General features: G+C 40.4%; 1 protein-coding gene across 2 annotated transcripts; it reads left to right on the plus strand.

The window, feature by feature from the left end:
* Positions 1-3765: 3765 nt before the first annotated feature.
* Positions 3766-17365, plus strand: MMP27 (matrix metallopeptidase 27). 2 transcript variants are annotated; one of them, XM_061440098.1, is made up of 10 exons: positions 3766-3892; positions 4693-4931; positions 6039-6187; positions 6274-6402; positions 11584-11745; positions 11925-12045; positions 14094-14224; positions 15117-15276; positions 15805-15908; positions 16830-17365. In XM_061440098.1, exons 1-10 carry the CDS (start codon positions 3794-3796, stop codon positions 17069-17071), a joined length of 1536 nt encoding a protein of 511 aa, XP_061296082.1. In that variant the 5' UTR covers positions 3766-3793; the 3' UTR covers positions 17072-17365. The 2 variants fall into 2 exon arrangements, with proteins under 2 accessions (XP_061296082.1, XP_061296083.1); XM_061440099.1 differs by having other exon boundaries at positions 3794-3892; positions 11928-12045.
* Positions 17366-20346: the final 2981 nt, after the last annotated feature.

Genomic DNA, 20346 nt, shown 5'->3' on the forward strand with positions numbered 1-20346 from the left:
TTATTCTCAACTTACTTTATAAGATAAAATACAAACTAGTATATACTATAATTTCATTTATTCACTTGTTCTACAATTAATCACCTACCTGTTCCAGGTACTGTGCTAGGAAAAGTGAGGGAAATAGATAAGCAATTCATTGTATCAATGTCAAATGGCAAAAGGACCTGTAAGAATTTGAGATTTCATTTTTAAGAGTCAATTTCAGACTATGGCATCTTCTAAAACTTCTTATGAAATCAGTTTTTACAGGCACAAAGATGGGAGATTCATTTCAGAATACCTGCTAGTTGTACCAGCTATTTATGACAGATTCTTGGCCCAAGCCTCATCTATGCATTTTCAACACAAGAACAGAATTCATGTTATTTTTTTAACCGTATTTCACAGGCAAAGAAAGTGAACAGCAATATAAAGTATAGTAAAGAATTTTAAACATTTGCCCTTTTCAAGGTTTTCTTGACAATGTGTGGTATTTTCTGGATGCTGTGTTGAAGTTTTGAGTACAAGAGATGTGAGAATCTAAGCTTAAAACTTAAGAATGATATTACTTTTATCTTAGGTTGAGTTTCTTCCAAAGCAAAGGCTAAGACAAGACCGTAGCACAGTCACTTTATTGGGGACGTGGTCCCAGCAAGCAAGAGTGAGGTTGAGCAAGCAGAATGAAACAGAAAGAGAGAAAGTTCGTTAATTCAAGTACGTATCGCTGAGGTTTCTGCTGCAGGAGCTGGGGCTCAGTTCCAGCAGGACTTACTGAGAAACTTACAAAACTCCTTTCAGTTGTTCACTTGTTCTCCAGTGGGTGGGAGGCTGGAACATTCGTCCTTCAGCTCCCCGCCCCACCACCAGGTAGCTCTAAGGAGTTGACCTGTCAGTCCCCATGGCAGCTCAATGCCCGGGCAAAAAGCACAAAGACACCCAGTGAGTGGTTAAGGGTGGACTGTGTAAGGTGAGTTATGCACAGCTGCACAGCTAAGCTCAGAGGTATGCTGGGAGACTGTCACACAGGGTGCCAGAGGCACCTCCTATAACTTTGTTGCTGGGAGATTAAAGTGAGAAATTAGAGTTGTCTTCTCTGGGGAAACTTACTCACCCGAAAAAAAAGGGTTTACAAATACCCAACCTATAGAAATCTCAGTGGGGCAAAGACTTACTAGTTACCCCTATTAACATGATCCCCCTCTTCCTTTGCTGCAGTAAATTTCATCTGAGGTAGCAATGCAGCTAAAAGACTGCTTTGTAGCCTCGCTTATGGCTAGATATGGCCATGTGTCTAATTTCTTGCCAAAAAGTGTAAGCAGAATACTGTACGGGCTTCTAGAAAGAGACTGGGCATTTACTTTCTCTTCCTTCCTCTTTCCTGCTGCCTGTATGTGCTAAGTCACTTTTGTTTGACACTGTGCAACCCCACGGACTGCAGCCTGACAGGTTCCTCTGTCCATGGGATTCTCCAGGCAAGAACACTGGAGTGGGTTGCCATTTCCTTGTCCAGCTGCCTGTAATGCAGACGCAATGGCACAAACTTGAGAAGCCCCCTGGACCACGAGGCACTGCCCCTGAGAGCTGGTGTTGCCAGGTGTCTGTGCCTACATCCCTGATAACGTGGTGTTGTCACACAAGCCTTGGACTACCAAATCTGGACGTGAGGGAGGAAGAAATGTTTCTTAATCATTTGGTACTTGGATTTTTTCTATTACATTCTAACCAAGAAGTCCAACTAATGTACCATATAAAGTGTCTGGAATCCACCCTACTGCCTTGCAGTAAAGGTCATCAACCAGCAGTCCTGCCAAAGCACACGTAGTTTCCAGTCAACTTTCTTGTCTCTCAATATTAAACAGATTTCAGATCAATCTCCAGACATTTTTTTAAAAGCTTCTAGTATCAAAAACAGACACCAAAACAGAAATTTTGAAGAAACAGACAATCCTGGAAGCAAAAGAAAATGTCAAAATAAATGAAAAAATACTTAACATTCTTTAAAAATAAGACATAGCTTACATCCAAAAAAATTAACAAAATACAAAAAAATAAAAGGATACTCAGAGAACTAGAAAAATCTCTTGGACATTAAAAATATAACTAAGATAAACTCAATAAGTGAGCTGGAAATAAAGTTGATGGAAAGTAATAAAGGATATATTGGAAACACAGAGATTCAACCCAAGAGTTCCAATAGCTTTGCATTCCAGAAAGAAAAAGCGGAAACTAGGTAGAAAGAAATTATCAAAGAAATAATAGAGGAAATTTTCCTTGAAGTTTTCATAATGAAAGAGCTCTCATTGCCAAGCAATGTACTGCAAAAAGACTCACATTAAGAGATATCTTTATAAAATTTCAGAATACCTGGGTAAAGAGACTTCCAAAATTATTCAGAAATAAAAAGAAACATACCAAGAATAAAAGGCTTTTCAATAACAACACTAGATTCTAGAAAAACAATGAAACAGAAACGTCAGAATTCTAAGGCAGATTGATATCAGCCTGATATTCCATAATCAGGCACACTCTCTGTAGAGTATGAAGACAGAATAAAGGGTATTCTAGACATGAAAAGACTCAAAACATGCACTTTCCTTGCAGCCTTTCTTAGACCCCCCACCCCCATTACCCATGGCTGCCTACATGTGTATTTGCTCCAGTCCGGTCAGACCTCCTGCAGCTCGTCTCTGCCGTGGTCCCTGCTTCCTTTCATTGCACCCTTTCTTAGACATGGCTGCCTACACGTGCATTTGCTCCAGTGCAGTCAGACCTCCTGCAGCTCATCTCTGCCATGGTCCCTCTTCCTTTCATTGCACCCTTTCTTAGACATGGCTGCCTACACGTGCATTTGCTCCAGTCCAGTCAGACCTCCTGCAGCTCGTCTCTGCCATGGTCCCTGCTTCCTGTGGCCTCCCTCCGCTCATATGCCTTCTCTTTTCCTCTTTGAGAACCAATCCTACACACTCTTCAAGAGCCAGCTCAAGCTCAACCTGCTTGAAGCCTCTAGATCACACTCATCTGCAGTGATCTCAGTGCCTTTTGGGCCATTTCAGTCTTCAGAATCTTTACTGTGCATTTTGCCACTTTTTTCTGTTTTACCTGGGGTTAGTCTGTGTATGTCTGAATTTTCCAACAAGTTTGGACCAGTGTCTTATTCTTTCTTGCATTAATAATGACAGGCAAAGAATGAGTGCTCAATAAACATCTGGTATTTACCCAGTTAATTAGGATAATCTGATTCCTAAATCAATTGTCTTTTCACAATACTGTGTCTTTGAAAACTTTGTTCTTTGAAAAACAGACATGCCTTGTTTATTAGAAGACAGGAAGTAAGGAAGTATCTGTATCAAGAGCAAGACAACAGCTGAAATCATATTCCTCAGAAGAAGCAAAAAATTATAATTTTGCAAGCATAACAGGTGATTGCAACAAAAGATAAAAATTTTTACAAAGAAAATTTTCTTGTTATACAAATATTATGGGCTTTGATTCAACCGAAAATTATTCAACTCCCAAGAATTTATGCATAGGAAAGCCTCCAACTTTGCAAGGGCAAAAGTAGCTTGGAGCCTCAGTTCGTATTATTTTAAATTCAATAATAACAGTGACTGTATTTACCAAACAAATCATAGATTATGATTGTGAAATCAACTCAACCTAAGAAAAAAAAAAGCATACCATGACACACTCCATGGCAAATGTCCTTTTCTGTTTTTAATTAAAGGATAATACAAGCCAATTCATGCCACGTCTCACTATTATTTTCTAAATTCTATGCAAACAGAACGAGGCTTCAACTGGAGAGAGAGGAATGAAGAACCTTCTTCTGCTTTTGGTCTTTGTAACACTGTCCTCTGCATTTCCTGCAGACCAAAGGATGGAAGACGAAGAGAACCTGCAACTGACTCAGGTACTGTCTCAGTAAATGTCATTCGTGGCTATCCATAAAAATTTCACTTTACTGATTGTCCGAGGACCTAAAAAGACAGCTCATTCTTACCAAAGAGTCCTGAACTTTTTTGTGAGGAGCTGATTTTCCTTTCCTTGGCCCTAAAGACGTCAGGAATGGTAGAGGGTGGAGAGTGGGGTGGGCTGGGAGAAAGGCAGGATTTGCTATTTAAGCACTGGATACAAGTGAGGAGAGAGTGAGCAGAGACAGAGTCAGCTCTGTGAGAACGGAGATCTCCATAAAAGCATCTGAAGACCAGCCAGGGGGACCCAAGTGTAGTTTGGAGCTCCTTATCCTACATGTACGAAAACCACGCTGCTTTGGAGATTCCCTCTAAAAATCAATCCAGGTACTTTGCCATATTTGATGGAATTACTTAAATGTGATTACATGTGAATAATCATATTTTCTCCATAATTTGTTTCAAGGAAACACCAAATGAAAGTAACAGTAAAAATGTGTATGACACAAGATCATCCAACACATAGAAGAAGCATGCTTCTCGTCTGTTAAAGTTTGGAGTTCCATAGCTCTATGGGTGTAGCCGGTTCTGGTCACACACAGCTCAATGAGCTTTTGGAAACTGAAAGAGAGGGTGACTCTTCTCCTTCCTCTTTGTTTTCTTCCTCTCCCCTCCCTTTCCCTTGTTATTTATTTCCTTTTCCCCTCCTGCTGCCGGAAAGGATCTCGGAAAGCTTGCTTCTCCTGAGATGGAGGTCTGCTCCCCTGTAGTCCGTGCCTTTTTTTGTCTTTTCGGTTAGGCATATCTCAACCAGTTCTACTCTCTTGAAATAGAAGGGAGTCATCTTGCTCAAAGCAGTAACAGAAGTCTCATAGATGGCAAAATCCGTGAAATGCAAGCGTTCTTTGGATTGACAGTGACTGGAAAACTGGACTCAAACACTCTGGAGATCATGAAGACACCCAGGTGTGGGGTGCCTGACGTGGGTCAGTATGGCTACACTCTCCCCGGGTGGAAGAAGTACAACCTCACCTACAGGTAATGCTCCTGCTCTTAATCTAAATTAACGTGAATGTTATCTCTAAGAAGCAAAGATAATAATGGTTTATTTTACCCAGCACTTCCTGTGTGCATAGCACTTGATAGGTTTTATTTATTCCACCCTCTCAAAAAACTTGCGACCTAGGCACCCCTGTTATTATCACCTTAAACACAGGAGAAACTGGAAGAAAAAAAAAAAAACTTGTTTAGCATAGGCCAGTTTGCACAGCTCTTCTCAGCAGACTGGCTCTGCAAATATGCTCTAATCTCTAGCCTCTGCCACCTCCATAAAAACTCTAGGACCAGAACCTCTATGGTCTGACTGCAGATGCTTAAAGGTACAATTGAAGTGTGCTCAAGGGAAAATGAGAAAATGGAGTACAACCAGCTCATGTTGGAGACATGTATGAGTTAGATTGTCAAATCTCAGGTAGACCTCGGATATCGCAAAGGAGCTGGCTTATCGGCAGAAAGAGGTTGAAGGGTGACCTGTGACCTGAGATAGAGGCAGTGGCCTTGAGCACTGCTCCAGAGCCCTCCTGGCTGGCCTTAAAAAGTCTAATAGTCCTTCCTTCTTCTTCTTGAGCCTTAGGGATTGAGGTAAAAGTAGATTTAGCAAAATAGAGAATATAAACAAAAGCAAGAGCTTTTCCTGAGAAACAAACTCTTTGTGGCTCTCAAGTGAGACTTAACATATGACACATGCATAAAACTGATTTCTATAAGCTGTTTGAGAAAATGAATCTCAGTTCTCTTCAGAAGATCGTATCATACAGTCATATGCACAGCAAATCCATGCATAAAATGATCTTCCACCTTAAGACATGACCTTAGGGAAGTCATTTAACCTCTTTGAGCCTCATTTTTCTAAGTGCAATCATACTACCTGATGAATAGCACAGATGAAAGACTGAATTATTAACATATAGCAAATGTAAAAGCACCTAATTTAAATGGTAAAGCATTGTAGAAATGTAGCGATAGCACCATACCAAAAGTTACTGCAGCATGTGATGGATAAGATAGAAATTATTTTCTTTTCCTAGTATATGTGTTTACATGCTTGTATAACAGCCAATTGATACATATCTGTTAATTTGTAAGAATTGTAAACTACACTCCTGATATGGCTCGAGCTGATGTGGATGAGGCTATCCAAAAAGGTTTAGAAGTGTGGAGCAAAGTCACTCCACTAATATTCACCAAGATTTCCAAAGGGATCGCTGACATCATGATTGCCTTTAAGACCCGAGGTAAGGTTTTCAGCAGAGAAAGCAATATAGCCATTTTCATCTTGGGAGCTTTGACGAGGCTGATCCTCTTACCCCCTGTTTCCCAGTCCATGGTTCGTGTCCTCGTTACTTCGACGGCCCCTTGGGAGTCCTCGGCCACGCCTTTCCCCCTGGTCTGGGATTGGGTGGAGACACTCACTTTGATGAGGATGAGAACTGGACCAAGGACGGAGTAGGTGAGCCCAATTTTCTTTACAAACAAAATGTTACTATTCATACAAATCCCTGAAAGGAATAGCTTTGCAATTAGTTGCTTTTTACTTCCCGGTTTCCCTATGATGTTTCATATTCCAGATGACATTGATGAAAGTGTTCAGTGTCTATTCAGACAACTGTGCTTGTACAGTTCAGAGCTTTATCCACACAGCACTTTCATAAAGCTGCTAATCCTGTTATTATCAGAACATTCTTCCCTTCCTCATATGTTCATTCATACATCTGCAATGCCTGAAGGGCCACTACATGTCTGGATCTATGCAAGGTGTCGTGCAGACCACAAAGTTGTTTTAGAAAAGTTCAGAGCTTCATGGTCTTGGGTGGTGTATAAGGCCTAGACCCACTCACCACCATACAAGGCAGAAAGTACTGTGTATTATACCAATGGCAGAAGTCATCTCTAGCTTGAAGATTGAAAGAAGACTCTGCTGCTGCATCGCTTCAGTTGTGCCCAACTCTGTGCGACCCCACAGACGGAAGCCCACCAGGCTCCCCAGTCCCTGGGATTCTCCAGGCAAGAATATTGGAGTGGGTTGCCATTTCCTTCTCCAATGCATTCATGCATGCTAAGTCGCTTCAGTTGTATCTGACTCTGAGCGACCCTGTGGACAGCGGAGCCCTTCAGGCTCCACTGTCCACAGGATTTTCCAGGCAAGAATATTGGAGTAGGTTGCCATGACTCTGGGAGGTGGTAATTCCAAGTTAGTGATTGAAAGATGCTATGTGGGTACATGGCCCATAGGACGTCCATTTATATACATGAACCTCTTCACCTAACTCTTGCTTGTCTGCCAAAGAATTGGATCCTGGTCTTTATATTTGACTTATTTCTTTAGGCCATGGGCAGTGATTTTATTTCTCTTATTGGGCCTCCCTGGCATGAAGATAAGTGATATTTTATTATGTTTCAAATAAAAAAACAAAACTTTGTTATCTCAATCCCATGGATGGAGGAGCCTGGTAGGCTGCAGTCCACAGGGTCGCTAGGAGTCGGACACAACTGAACAACTTCACTTTCACTTTTCACTTTTCATGCATTGGAGAAGGAAATGGCAATGCACTCCAGTGTTCTTGCCTGGAGAATCCCAGGGACGGGGGAGCCTGGTAGGCTGCTGTCTATGGAGTCGCACAGAGTCAGACACGACTGAAGCAACTTAGCAGCAGCAGCAGCAGCAGCAAACAAAGGAGCAGTTCAGTAGACTCTCAGGTTCTCTCTACTCTTTTTTTTCTGTCATTTACCACAGTCATCATGTCTCTGGTATCTGGTTTCCAGGGTTCCAGGAAAGAGGATGCTGTGGCTTTCTGGTGGGTGGTACACAAGCCCACAATTCAGTCCTGACCACATAACTCTATGTAGTCTGTGAGTCAGTCATAGTTTCTGCAAAACTGAAAGCCAGTGACTCAAAATGACGCACAGCCTCTCCTTGCTAAGTCTGAGCACGTGATGGAAGTGTTCTTCCAAGAGCTAGGCAACAAAGAGAGGAAAGGACTCCATGCTGGCTGGACTTCAAGTGGAGTTTGGAGGTGGTGGCTGCACTGCCACAGAGGTAACATTACAGCCAAGAAAGTGAAAGAGGTAGGGTGACCCCAGGATCCAAATGACAGAGGAGTTGAAGGGACCGGGTCTGTCTCCTGCTGAGATGTGTTCCAATATTTTCCTGGATTTGGCCTGAAGGTCGGGTGAATACATCCAATCAGGCAGGTATAGGAAATATTCTAGTGCTCACCAAAGTCAGAAATGACTCCCCTCACTCAGCCAGGCTTTACTTGCATATCTAGAAGGAGAGATTAGTCTCAGGTTTCACTATAATTTTTTAAAAATATTTATCTATTTATATTTAGCTGCATTGGGTCTTAGTTGCATCAAGTGGGCTCAGTTGTTCCATGGCATGTGGGATCTTAGTTCCCTGACCAGGAATTGAACTCATCTCCCCTGTACTGCAAGGCAGATTTGTAACCACTGGACCACCAGAGAAGTCCCCTCATTATCATTGTATCCCTATTAGTTCCAATTTGTTGCTGTTTGCCGCTGAGTTGTATCTGACTCTTTTGCCACCCCGTGGACTGTAGCCCACCAGGCTCCTCTGTCCATGAGATTCTCTAGGCAAGAATACAGGAGTGGGTTGCCATGTCCTCAACCAGGGAATCTTCCCAATGCAGGGACTGAATCCATGTCTCCTGCACTGGCAGGCAGATGCTTCCCACCTGGGAAGCCCATTAATTCCAACACTTAGTGGTAAAAGGCTTCCCTGGTGGCTCAGAGGTTAAAGCATCTGCCTGGAATGCGGGAGACCCGGGGTTCAATCCCTGGGTCGGGAAGATCCCCTGGAGAACGAAATGGCAACTCACTCCAGTACTCTTGCCTGGAGACTCCCATGGAGGGAAGAGCCTGGTAGGCTACAGTCCATGGGGTCACAAAGAGTCGGACACGACTGAGAGACTTTCCTTACCTTACCTTAGTGGTAAAAGTACTATTCCCCACACTGCAACTGGCCCCTTGCCAAAGGGGATGTGTGGGATGGATTATGAAAAACTCCAGAGGGTCCTGGGCCCCAAGCTGGCAAAACTTGCCTGAGCAAAGCAGAGGATAAACATAGCCCTCCACCAAGTTCCGGGTGGATAGCCAGGCAACAATATTAAAAAGGGGTGTTTTGTAACTGCTTTATTGTAATACATTCCCTCAGGGTTGAAATTATTGGACCTGGGGATCCCTAATCTTATAACTCTCAGCTTTCTGGCCTACATGGGAAAATGTTTTCCTGTTCTCTAATAAAAATGTAAAATCTCAAGCATCCAATCAAGCATCTCCAATCAAATGGATTTTTTTAAATAGAAAATTTGGCAATAATGTATAATATACCTTTTTACATATATGTGGGCTCTCTTTATGCAAAGGGCACAAAAGTCTTAGTGCCACTCCATTAAAAGCAATAGACAGCAGTCATCTGCTAATCCCACTGCTTCCTAAGGGGTTGGAAGTCACTGCATGGTGATATCAGAGATCTGAACACATGGAGAGGGTTTCCTGGGAATCTCCCAAATTGAGGCCAGTTTCAAACCTGTATGTGAATGTAAATGCTTCACACACATATGCACTGGCACCAGGCAACTGAAACAGCCCTCAGAGACCACTACAGATGCAGGGCTGGGCTGCAGAAGAGCAGTGGTCTGTGGCATGGGGGAACCTACATGCAGGAAGATGACACAACTTATCTATAATAAGGGCAAAAAAAACTTGCAAAGCACCAGTCCTTAGCAAACATTCAGAGTGTTTGACACTGATAATTATCTTGGTGATTATTAATACTAATGATAATGGTGATGATTAAGTGATTTCTAGGAGAAAAAAAAATTCACAAAGGTACTGATGTATAATGCCCAAACTTATCTATTTAGTTGCATCTCCAAGAAGGCAGAAATGAAATCTTTTTTCTACTGTATCATACAGCCTATAATATTGTCAGTACATGAGAAATGCTCTACAAATAATAGTAAATGAAGCCTTTCAACAGTCCTTTACTCAAAATCTACTCTAATCCATGCTTTGTAATATAACTGGAATATACAATAGCGTACAACACACAGACTCTACTCTCCAGGGGTTTACAGTCTAGACGGCACATTCTATAAATGGCATTTAAAGTTAGTATGATCAACCTTGGGATAAAAGGTACTATGGCAATGTAATAGGAGCACCTAAAAGAAATTCCAGCCCATATACAGAGGTCAGAGAGGAAGTGACGCCAACCTGAGACTTGAAGGCTCTGCAGGAATTCTGAAGCAAAGTGGAGTAAAAAGTGTTCTAGACAGAATAACCCAACCAACTCAAGTATCAGAACTGTAATGGAGCAGAAGGCTAAAATGGTGTAGATTAGAATCCTATATAGAGGGTCTTGAGAGCCAGAATAAAAGTTTGCACTTCGTTTAGATGATCTGAATTTTAATTACTTCTTTAAAGAGTCACTTGTCCCATCCCTGTTCAAAAGCACACAAAGTGATGTTGCCAGCCAGACAAGGGGAGGCAGCAAAAGCCAGAGCAAAAAGCATGAAAGTCCATGAATAATTCTTTGCCTTTCCATGGTTGTTTTATGCAAACATCACTGGACAAGGCTCCATCACAAAAGGCTCAGCATTTTCCTTAGTATCCATAGGTTTAGCTGCAAGTCCAAGGACAGTCTTTTTGATATACTTAGAAGCTTACAGACTGTAGGAGAGACAGACAAACAAAAAGGCAATTCCAACCACGCATGGTACAACTTCTGGTGTAGATAAGTAGAGTATTCCAGTCTTGTCCAGGAGGAACATCTAACCATCCTTTCATCCAAATAAAAGCCTGGATATCCAGCACCCATTACTAAACTGTTTATCAGTCCCCAGGAAGATGATTAAGACATGGTCTCTGGACTGAAAGGGTGCACAACTTAGGGAAAGAAAAAAAGAATGCAGTACTTATTTGCAAAGACAGAATTAAGCTCAGTCTACAGAAGCAGAGACAGGTGCAATTAAGTCAACCTGGATAGGAGCTGGGGGAAAGAAGTCTTGTGACGATGACTCTGGAGGAGGTCCCTGAGGCCTATGCAGGACAGATGGGTGAAGGTGGTGAAAGAGATAATACTCTGGGCAGAAGTGATGGAGATACAGAGACACAGATGAAAAAGAGCATGGCATAGATGAGAAATGCAAGTGATTCCACATGGCTAGCTCAGGGAAAATGAAAATAAAATATGAGGCTGGGGAAAAAAGCAGGGACTAGTTCATGGAAGGCCATGTTTAGGTGTTTGGACTTGATCCTACAACCAGTGGAGAATCTCTGAAGAATATAAGTAGGGGAAATATGATCATGTACAGATGCCTAACAACAACCCAAAACTGGTGGCTTTTTTTTTTTTTTTTTCCACTACTATCCATTTCGAGACACCTGTTTTCTGCCATCTGCTTGCTCTGGGTTACATTTCTCCATGATGTGACTAATACCAATTATCACTGTTGAAAAATTTCCCAGATAAATAATGGTTCATATGTCATAAGAATTGTCTGTTTGACAAGCCTTTTTTTTTTCATTTCTCTCAGTTACTTCCTAATCTCAGATGCAATCATTCTTCTGATTGACTAACATACTCATGTTTTCCGTTTTTGTTAAGGATTCAGCTTATTTCTTGTGGCAGCTCATGAATTTGGCCATTCACTGGGGCTCTCTCACTCCAGTGATCAAACAGCGTTGATGTTCCCAAACTATGTCTCCTTGGATCCTAGCAAATACCCACTTTCTCAGGACGATATCAACGGAATCCAATCCATCTACGGTGAGCAATAAATCTGAATATATGTGAACTGAATTGAAGGCTTTCCAGGAAGGACGTTGAGAAAAATCACTTCTCGAAATATTATTATGAGGAAAGTATTCTCTTGGGAAAGATCCTTCTGTAGGTATTTCCACATGCCTTCTTAGTTCACTGAGGTTTTTTTTTTTTTTTCATCAAAGCAGGGCCACCTAAGGTACCTGAGAAGCCAAAGGGACCCACTCTACCTCATGCCTGTGACCCCGATTTGACTTTTGATGCTATCACCACTTTCCGCAGAGAAGTAATGTTCTTTAAAGGCAGGTAAACCCATTCCCTTAAACACCTCAACTTCCTGTGAAGTTTTTCTTTTCAAGAGATTTGGGGATAAGAGAATATATCTTGCTTTTTGTTTTATAACTGTCTACATTGCTTGAATGTATTACTCTGTGCACATACCTCTTACCTGTTTGATAAATTGTTGTTTTTTCAAATGGTTATTATCCACTTAATTTTTCGAGTAACTGCCATTCCACTCTCCACAGAGGTGACACCGCTTTACATTCCTACCAACAACAACTAATGGTCCAGTTTCTCCACATCCTCACCAATGCTTGTGCTCTGTTTTTTCATCCCTGCTCAATGTCACCTCTCGGAGAATGTGTTCTGTGGCCTAATCTCCACCCTCCCAGGTAGAGGTGAGCCGCTCTTTCCTCTGTGATACCATTGTTTTCATTTACACCCCATCCCATCCCCTATCAGTCACTCAGTAGGTCTTGTCAAGTCCTACTGCAGACACATCGATGGCCTATGTCCACTCCCTTCTCTCCGTCTCCACCACCATCTCCAGCTCACCCAAGCTACCATCATTTCTCATCTCCTACTCCAAAAGCCTATTTACGAGCCTGCTTGTTTCTGCTCCCATCTTTCATACATGCAACAATAATAAATTAATTTTTAAATGTTTTTAAGGAAATTTTTTAATTGCCATTGAACCAGAGTCTACTTTCAGTAACTTCTTAGCTAAAATAATACCACAATCCCGACGATGTCCTGGACCTGGCTTACACCTGGCTACAGAAGCGGAGAGAGGTGCAATTAAGTCTAGGAGTTAGAGATTCAATTATTAAATTTTCAAGAATTTTGTAAACTAGCTCATATTGATTTAGTACCTTGAAATTGGCCTTGGTTGGAGTACCTACACCCTGACAATAACCAAATGATAAAAATTAGGTCTTTTTCCCGGAGAAGGCAATGGCATCCCACTCCAGTACTCTTGCCTGGAAAATCCCATGGATGGAGGAGACTGGTGGGCTGCAGTCCGTGGGGTCGCTAAGAGTCAGACACGACTGAGTGACTTCACTTTCACTTTTCACTTTCATGCATTGGAGAAGGAAATGGCAACCCACTCCAGTGTTCTTGCCTGGAGAATCCCAGGGACAGGGGAGCCTGGTGGGCTGCAGTCGAAGTGACTTAGCAGCAGTAGCAGGTCTTTTTCCTACCTGGAGAGTCAGTTGTGAAATATGCATCAATGGACCATTCCTCGAAGTTGAATCAACAAAGTGTTAGCTGTGGTAGGAAATCTCTTCTCTCACTATGTAGTTACTGCACTTAACTTGCAACATGGTGTGCCAGTTATGTATACCATGGCCACACTGTCAGAGCAAAGTGTCAGGACATTTACCATCTGACAAGGATATAGGGGCAAAAGGAAAGAACATGTGAAATCAGACTCCTTCCACCCATGACTATGTAGCACTACAGTTCATGGGGTCACAGTGTCAGATACAACTTAGCGACTGAACAGCACCAACAATGACATGCTGTCATACCATGCTCCTGATAGCTGAGGCTGAGAGGCCACTTGTCAGGGATGGGTTCCCAGCATGGGAAGAAAAATGAACTATAAGGACTTTTCAGACCCTGCTCATGGATCTACCTCAGAGCTTTACAGCCAGAAGGGAAATCTGAGGAAATATTTAGCAATGACAATAATAACATTTTTAATTCTAGCAATCAATACCAGAAATTTTTTCTTAGAATGCTTGGTGTCGACTTAGAATATTGGGAATTGCTGCTTTGGCAAAAATGAAGTGACCAAATACACTGAGAACTGTTAATGAGACTTCCATGGGTAGTTTGCTACTCTAAGTACCCAAAAGAGTGGGCACAAAGGCATGTCCTGACTTTGGTGATCCAAAGGGTAGAACTGAATTCATAACCACCTAAAATTTCTGAGGAAAATTATGCTAATGCTATAAACTGATGAAAATATCAACCAATTAGATAAAGTCAAGTCTAAGTTTGCAGTGGTTTCACTGAAATAGATACACATAGACTGTATATAAAGTATGGTTTCCTGTCTAACACAGGCACATATGGAGGATCTATTATGACATCACTGACGTTGAATTTGAATTAATCTCTTCATTCTGGCCATCTCTGCCAGCTGATATTCACGCTGCATATGAGAACCCCATCGACAAGATTCTGGTTTTTAAAGGTAACATTGCCTATCATTATTCCTCTTCTCCTTGTGTATGCCTGAACTAGTTAGCAGATATTTTAATTCAAGGAATATAATCTTCATGCATGAGCCAAATGGACAGGGCTTCTGCTCTGACCTTAAGTTCCTATTATAAAGAACAACTATCCAAGGATTCTCTCTGGCTATAAAGATAAACGTCATCCCAAGTGCACAGGAGAGAAGAAACCTGTATAACAAAAACTAAAAAGTCTTTTTTTCTGCCAAATAAAGGTAACCCATCTCTCTTCTTATATTCCCTTTTTACTAGGGCTGCTAGATGTGGCAAATAAAAATACAAGATGGTTTCAATTTCAGACAAATAAAAAATAACTTTTTAGTTTAAGTGTGCACATTGTAATATTTTGGATATACTTATACCAAAAATTAATCACTGTTTACTTGAGATTCAGATTCAATTGGTATCTTATATTCAATCTAGCAACCCTACTTTCCAGGAGGATTTTATCAGATTACTTGCCTTTGAGAACATTAGGGCATGGAAATTTAGGAGAACAAATATACTCGATAGTTTTGTCAGCATTAGAGAAGAATCAGTATAATGAACTCAACTGACATGGGTATGCATACCATGAACTATGAAAGTGAAAGTGTTAGCATCCATGGAATTCTCCAGGCAAGAATACTGGAGTGGGTAGCCATTTCCTAGGTATATATTATTTGTGTAATATTAATGATATGTAAGCAGCTAAAGAACATGGTAAGAGTAAATGGAGACATAAGATTACTAAATCTTTAAGATTTGCACCTGAAAGGAACTAGGAATCTAATTATTTTCAAACTTCTTAAGACACCTATTTCTCCCTTTAGGAAATAAATCAGAAGATAATCACTCTCCCTCTCGTCCTAGATGACAACTTCTGGGTGATCAGAGGATATGCTGTCTTACCAGATTATCCCAAATCCATCTATACTCTTGGCTTTCCAAGACGTGTGAAGAAAATTGATGCAGCTGTGTGTGACCGCAGCACAAGAAAGACCTACTTCTTTGTGGGCATTTGGTGCTGGAGGTAAGTTTGCAGACAATTGACCCCTTGTTTTAGTCTGGAGAAAAATATCCACAAAGCATCACTTTAACACTGTCTTCCAAAAGTGTTATGTTGAAGACAATCTTAGGTGGATGGCATTCACCAAACAAAAGAATGTTTCAGTCAGGTCAAAGATCTTTCTCCAGCTTATAGAAATAAAGATAAAATAATAAGGCTGGTGGTGCCAACCAAGCTGCCAGTGACAAACATATTCAGTCAAAATCATTGAAACTCCGGAAAGGGCCCTTTGATTTAACAGTTCCTCAGAATAGAAACGATCTGGTAAATTATGTGGCTTTTTTCCCTCATAATTCCTTGTTTTTAAGACACTGTCAGAGATCTGACCAAATATACTCTTTGCCATTTTTAATTATTGATCCTACTAGTTTTCTTCCAATAGGATTACTTTTTTCCTACATATTTGCTTGACTCCAAGTTGTGCAGTAAAAAAATTAGTCCTCTTCCCTGAAACAAAGGTCCCCCCAAAACCTTTCAAATCCATGTCTCCAGGTATGATGAAGTGACCCAAACCATGGACAAAGGGTACCCACGGAGAGTGGTAAAGTACTTCCCAGGAATTGGCCTCCGAGTGGACGCCGCTTTCCAACACAAAGGTAAGCCTCAGCGCCTGACTATTAGGATACTTAGATGACTTTACTGACTGTGAAAGAATTCAGCATGAAAACTTAAATGTTTCCATTTTAATGTCCTTTTACTACTTTGAGTACATGTAATAATAAACTGTGAGGATCTTATCAAAATTGAATAGTAAGTTTGAGTTATATTCTCTGACATACTACTTCGAAACTATGCAAAAGGTATCAAAATTATCACTGATCATAGATGTCTGATAAAGATACCCCTGAAGAGTTTCAAGTGTGAAACATGACTGGGCATCTGAACTGAACGGTGATTCTCAAACCTCAATGTATATAGTTTAATAAACACAGTTTAGGGTTTGTATATGAAGCGACAAGTTCCTTAGAGTTTCTGAGGCAGTAGGATTGTGGGTAAGATCCAGGAATCTACAGTTTTAAAAGAACCTTGGGCAAATTAATGAATCAGTCCAGCTACTATATCTTCAAAAACAACAGAGCAGACCATGGAGTAAGCAGAAGTCTAAAGATATTTTTGAGTATCGCCATCTTTTATTCTAGTGAAATTTAATACGGAACCTCAGAACTTAAAACAGATAAAGCAGAGCAGCTTTAGGAAAATGAGATAGGGCCCAAGACCATACTCATAGAGGCCTCTTTCTCCCCCTCACTGGGACATTTTTTGGAAACCTAGTCTGAGAACCTCTGGTATAAACTACAGCCCCTTGAAATTCATGTTTCATACCTTGGCTTTTTCCTCAGGGAAATAAAACTAATATTTTTCATATGACTGAGTAAAGTAAAATGTATGTATATAGTTACACATTTATTTTCTCTCCATATCATGTTCAATTATTGTATTCTACATTCATAAAATTGAAAAGTATGGAACAATTATACAGTTGTATAAGATAACTAATCATGATTCTCTCTCTCTAGGATTCTTCTATTTCTTCCGTAGATCAAAACAATTTGAATATGATCCTAAGGCAAAGACCGTTACCCGAATAATGAAAACCAATACTTGGCTTCAGTGTAAAGAACGGTTAAATTCATCATCTGATTTTACAATCAGTGAGGGAAAAGTACATTCAGGAGTGGAGATGTTTCATTATAAAAGTTTAAATTTTCTTATTTTTAGTATTGTTCACATGATGAACAAAATCTACAGTTACCAATAAATTCATAGACCTAAAATAAACCTCAAGGGATCTTTTAATCTGGACTCTGCTTCAAATTAGAACAGAACTGTTCTTTAACATCAAGTCACCAGACCTAGTTATAAATATCTATTGAATGAAGAGTGAAACAGCTGTTTTGAGCTGCCTGATTCTTTTTACAGGAAGTTATGTATAAACAAAACTCTCACTGGACTTGAAGCATATTTTATGTTTTGTAGACTTGAAGAAGTAAGCTATGTGTCTTGTAATAACAAAATACTGAAGACATTTATTAAACCAATCTTTAGCATTCTATTTTGTCTGGACCTTTGGAGTTGGAGAGGCTCAATAAACTGCAACCCACATCCCTACCCATGTTTTGAATCTACTGAGAAATATACAGTTGGGAGAGTACAATACCACCTTTTTTACTGAAAAGCTTATGCTAGAGAATGTATCTGTGGAGGAGCAATCTTCCTAATATCAAATTCTAGAGTGAGACATCCTTACTCACAAGTCATGGGAAGAACTAGAAAGCACCCTGCCTCCCCATGGAAAAGAGAGCTACGTACAGACTGCATGGAGCCCAAAGAGGAAGAAATGAGGATGGAGGCAGATGTGTCTAGTTCCTGCTCCCAAATCCACCAATCAAATAAGTGATTCTGCCTCCCAAGGAGAGGAGTGAGAACCTAGAGAGATGCAGGAAGTGCTACACTAAAGATAACCACCCCCCCAACAATTCAGAAACTAGCAGGAGTAGGCAAGTAATGTTCCCTCTAACCCTCACCCTCCAAGCAGAGACCAGTGCATTGAACCATTCCTTAGAAAGCTTAAAAGCAAGTTTTGTGCACACTGTCCTCATATATCATATACAAGAAATGTGGAAATTTCTTGTGTTTCCTGTGTATGTGGGTCGTGTGTGCTCAGTTGTGTCTAACTCTTTGCAACGCAGCGGACTGTAGCCCACCGGGCTCCTCTGTCCATGGGAGTTTCTAGGCAAGAATACTGGATTGGGTTGCCATTTCCTTCTCCAGTTTATGGGTCAGCTGTCCTTATACCTATTGGTAGAAAGTTCCTGTCCTCTGTTATACATGTACATGTTGGGTTTCTAAATTCTTGTGGTTAAGTTTTGCCTTTACATCCTCAAAGCTGAATGCTTAGCAAAGCTCTACATAAGTTTTGTGACCCCAAAGATGGGAGGTTGTCAGTTGAACTTGATTCTGATTAGGTGATAGATTGAGTAAGTATCAATTGATAGAAAGTGAGAATAGAAAATCTCAGGAATTCCTACAGCTAGTCCTCCAACTCACACATTTTTTCCTTGAGTTAAGTATTATCAGATTCCTAAAAGAATGGGATATTCTTTTACCCCAAAGAAAAAAGTAGTTGCATGTTTGAAACAGAAAGTAAGTTTTAAGAAGTACAGTTTAATACCTAGCATGTAGGAGATAGTAGGTCAGCCTTTGGAAAAAAAGAATAGTACTGGAATAATCAAATATCCAAACACATAAAAAAAACTTAGATTAACTCACATGTTCACAAAATTTACTAAAAAATGGGCCATAGACCTCTAAATAGAAGAATTAAAAATATAAAGCTTCTACAAGAAAATAGTTTTTAAATGTTGTAGCTTGGATTAAACAAAGCCTTGGATTTTTTGATTTTTCAATAGGACATAAAAAGTGTGACCCATAAAAGAAAAATTAGTGAATTGAACTTCATGAACATTAAAAAACTTTGCTTTTCAAAAAAAAAAAAAAAAAAAGAATGAAACACTACACATTGGGAGAAAATATTTTCAAAATATGTGATAAAGGACTTATATCCTGAATATATAAATAATTCTTACAACTCAAAAATAAGAGGACAAACAGCTCAACTTTTTCAATGGCTAAAATATTTGCTATGAGTGGCAAATAATACATGAAAGGATATTCAACATCTCAATCATTAGGAAAATGCTAATTAAAACCACAGTAGGATACTGCTACATACCCACCAGCATGGTTAAAATTTAAGACTGAAAATACCAAATGTTGACAAGATGCAGAGTAACTGGAACACTCTTAGAGTGTTGGTGAGAGTGAAAAATGATGCAGCCATTTTGGGAAATGGTCTGGCTGTTATAAGTTAAACACATATACATCATGTGACCCAATGACCTCACTCCTAAATGCTTAAAAAAAATGAAAACATGCTCACATTAGTTATACAGAAGTGTTCATGATAGTTTTATTTATATCTAAAACCTGGAAACAACCCAAATGTCTATCAAACTGGTACATCCAGACAGTGGAAAACTATTCAGCAATAAAAAACAATAAATGAATGATACATGCAACAATATGGACACATCTCAAAAGCATTATGGCTAAGAAGACGGACACAGAAGACCTCATATCTTATGATTGCATTTAGATGAAAAATATAACAAGGCAGACTATAATGATAGAAAACAGATGGCTGGTTGCCAGCGGTCAGAAGTGGAAGAAGGGATTGACCACAAAGGCATATATGTGATAGAAATGTTCAATATCATGATTATGGTGGTGGTGGTGACACTACTGAATATATTTTTTAAACCATACACCTAAAATTAGTGAATTTTATTATATGCGAATTCTATTTCAATGTTGCTTATTAGAAAAAGTAGTGCAGCTTAGTCGAAGGCAATGGCAACCCACTCCAGTACTCTTGCCTGGAAAATCCTATGGACGGAGGAGCCTGGTAGGCTGTAGTCCATGGGGTCGCTAAGAGTCGGGCACCACAGCGATTTCACTTTCACTTTTCACTTTCATGCATTGGAGAAGGAAATGGCAGCCCACTCCAGTATTCTTGCCTGGAGAATCCCAGGGACAGAGGAGCCTAGTGGGCTGCCGTCTAAGGGGTCGCACAGAGTCGGACATGACTGAAGCGACTTAGCAGCAGCAGCAGCAGTGCAGCTTAGTATTTAACATTGGATTTCTCAGGGTGGTGCTAGTGGTAAAGAACCTACCTGCCAATGCAGGAGACATGAAATGGGGGTTGGATCCATGAGTCAGAAAGATCCCCTGGAGGAGGGCATGACAACCCACTCCAGTATTCTTGCCTAGAGAATTCCACGGACAGAGGAGCCTGGCGGGCTAGAGTCCATAGGTTTTTCAAAGAGCCGGACATGACTGAAGCAACTTAACAAGCACGCACACAGATTTTCAAATGTTAAATCAAACTTCCTTTGTTTCCTTACATCTGTTCTCACTTCTGTGGCATAAACACCTGGGGTATTTAGAGAGCATCTGAAATTGCACTCAGATTTG

This window comes from Bos javanicus, chromosome 15 (genome assembly GCF_032452875.1).
Source record: "Bos javanicus breed banteng chromosome 15, ARS-OSU_banteng_1.0, whole genome shotgun sequence".
NCBI classification, from domain to species: Eukaryota; Metazoa; Chordata; class Mammalia; order Artiodactyla; family Bovidae; genus Bos; species Bos javanicus.

Bases quoted from the DNA above. Each gene is read 5' to 3' on its own strand.
- MMP27 (XM_061440098.1), top strand. From the start codon at position 3,794: ATGAAGAACCTTCTTCTGCTTTTGGTCTTTGTAACACTGTCCTCTGCA. The intron at 12,046-14,093 runs GTAAACCCATTC...TGTCTAACACAG, and splicing joins GTAATGTTCTTTAAAGGCAG to GCACATATGGAGGATCTATT. The intron at 15,277-15,804 runs GTAAGTTTGCAG...CCATGTCTCCAG, and splicing joins GTGGGCATTTGGTGCTGGAG to GTATGATGAAGTGACCCAAA.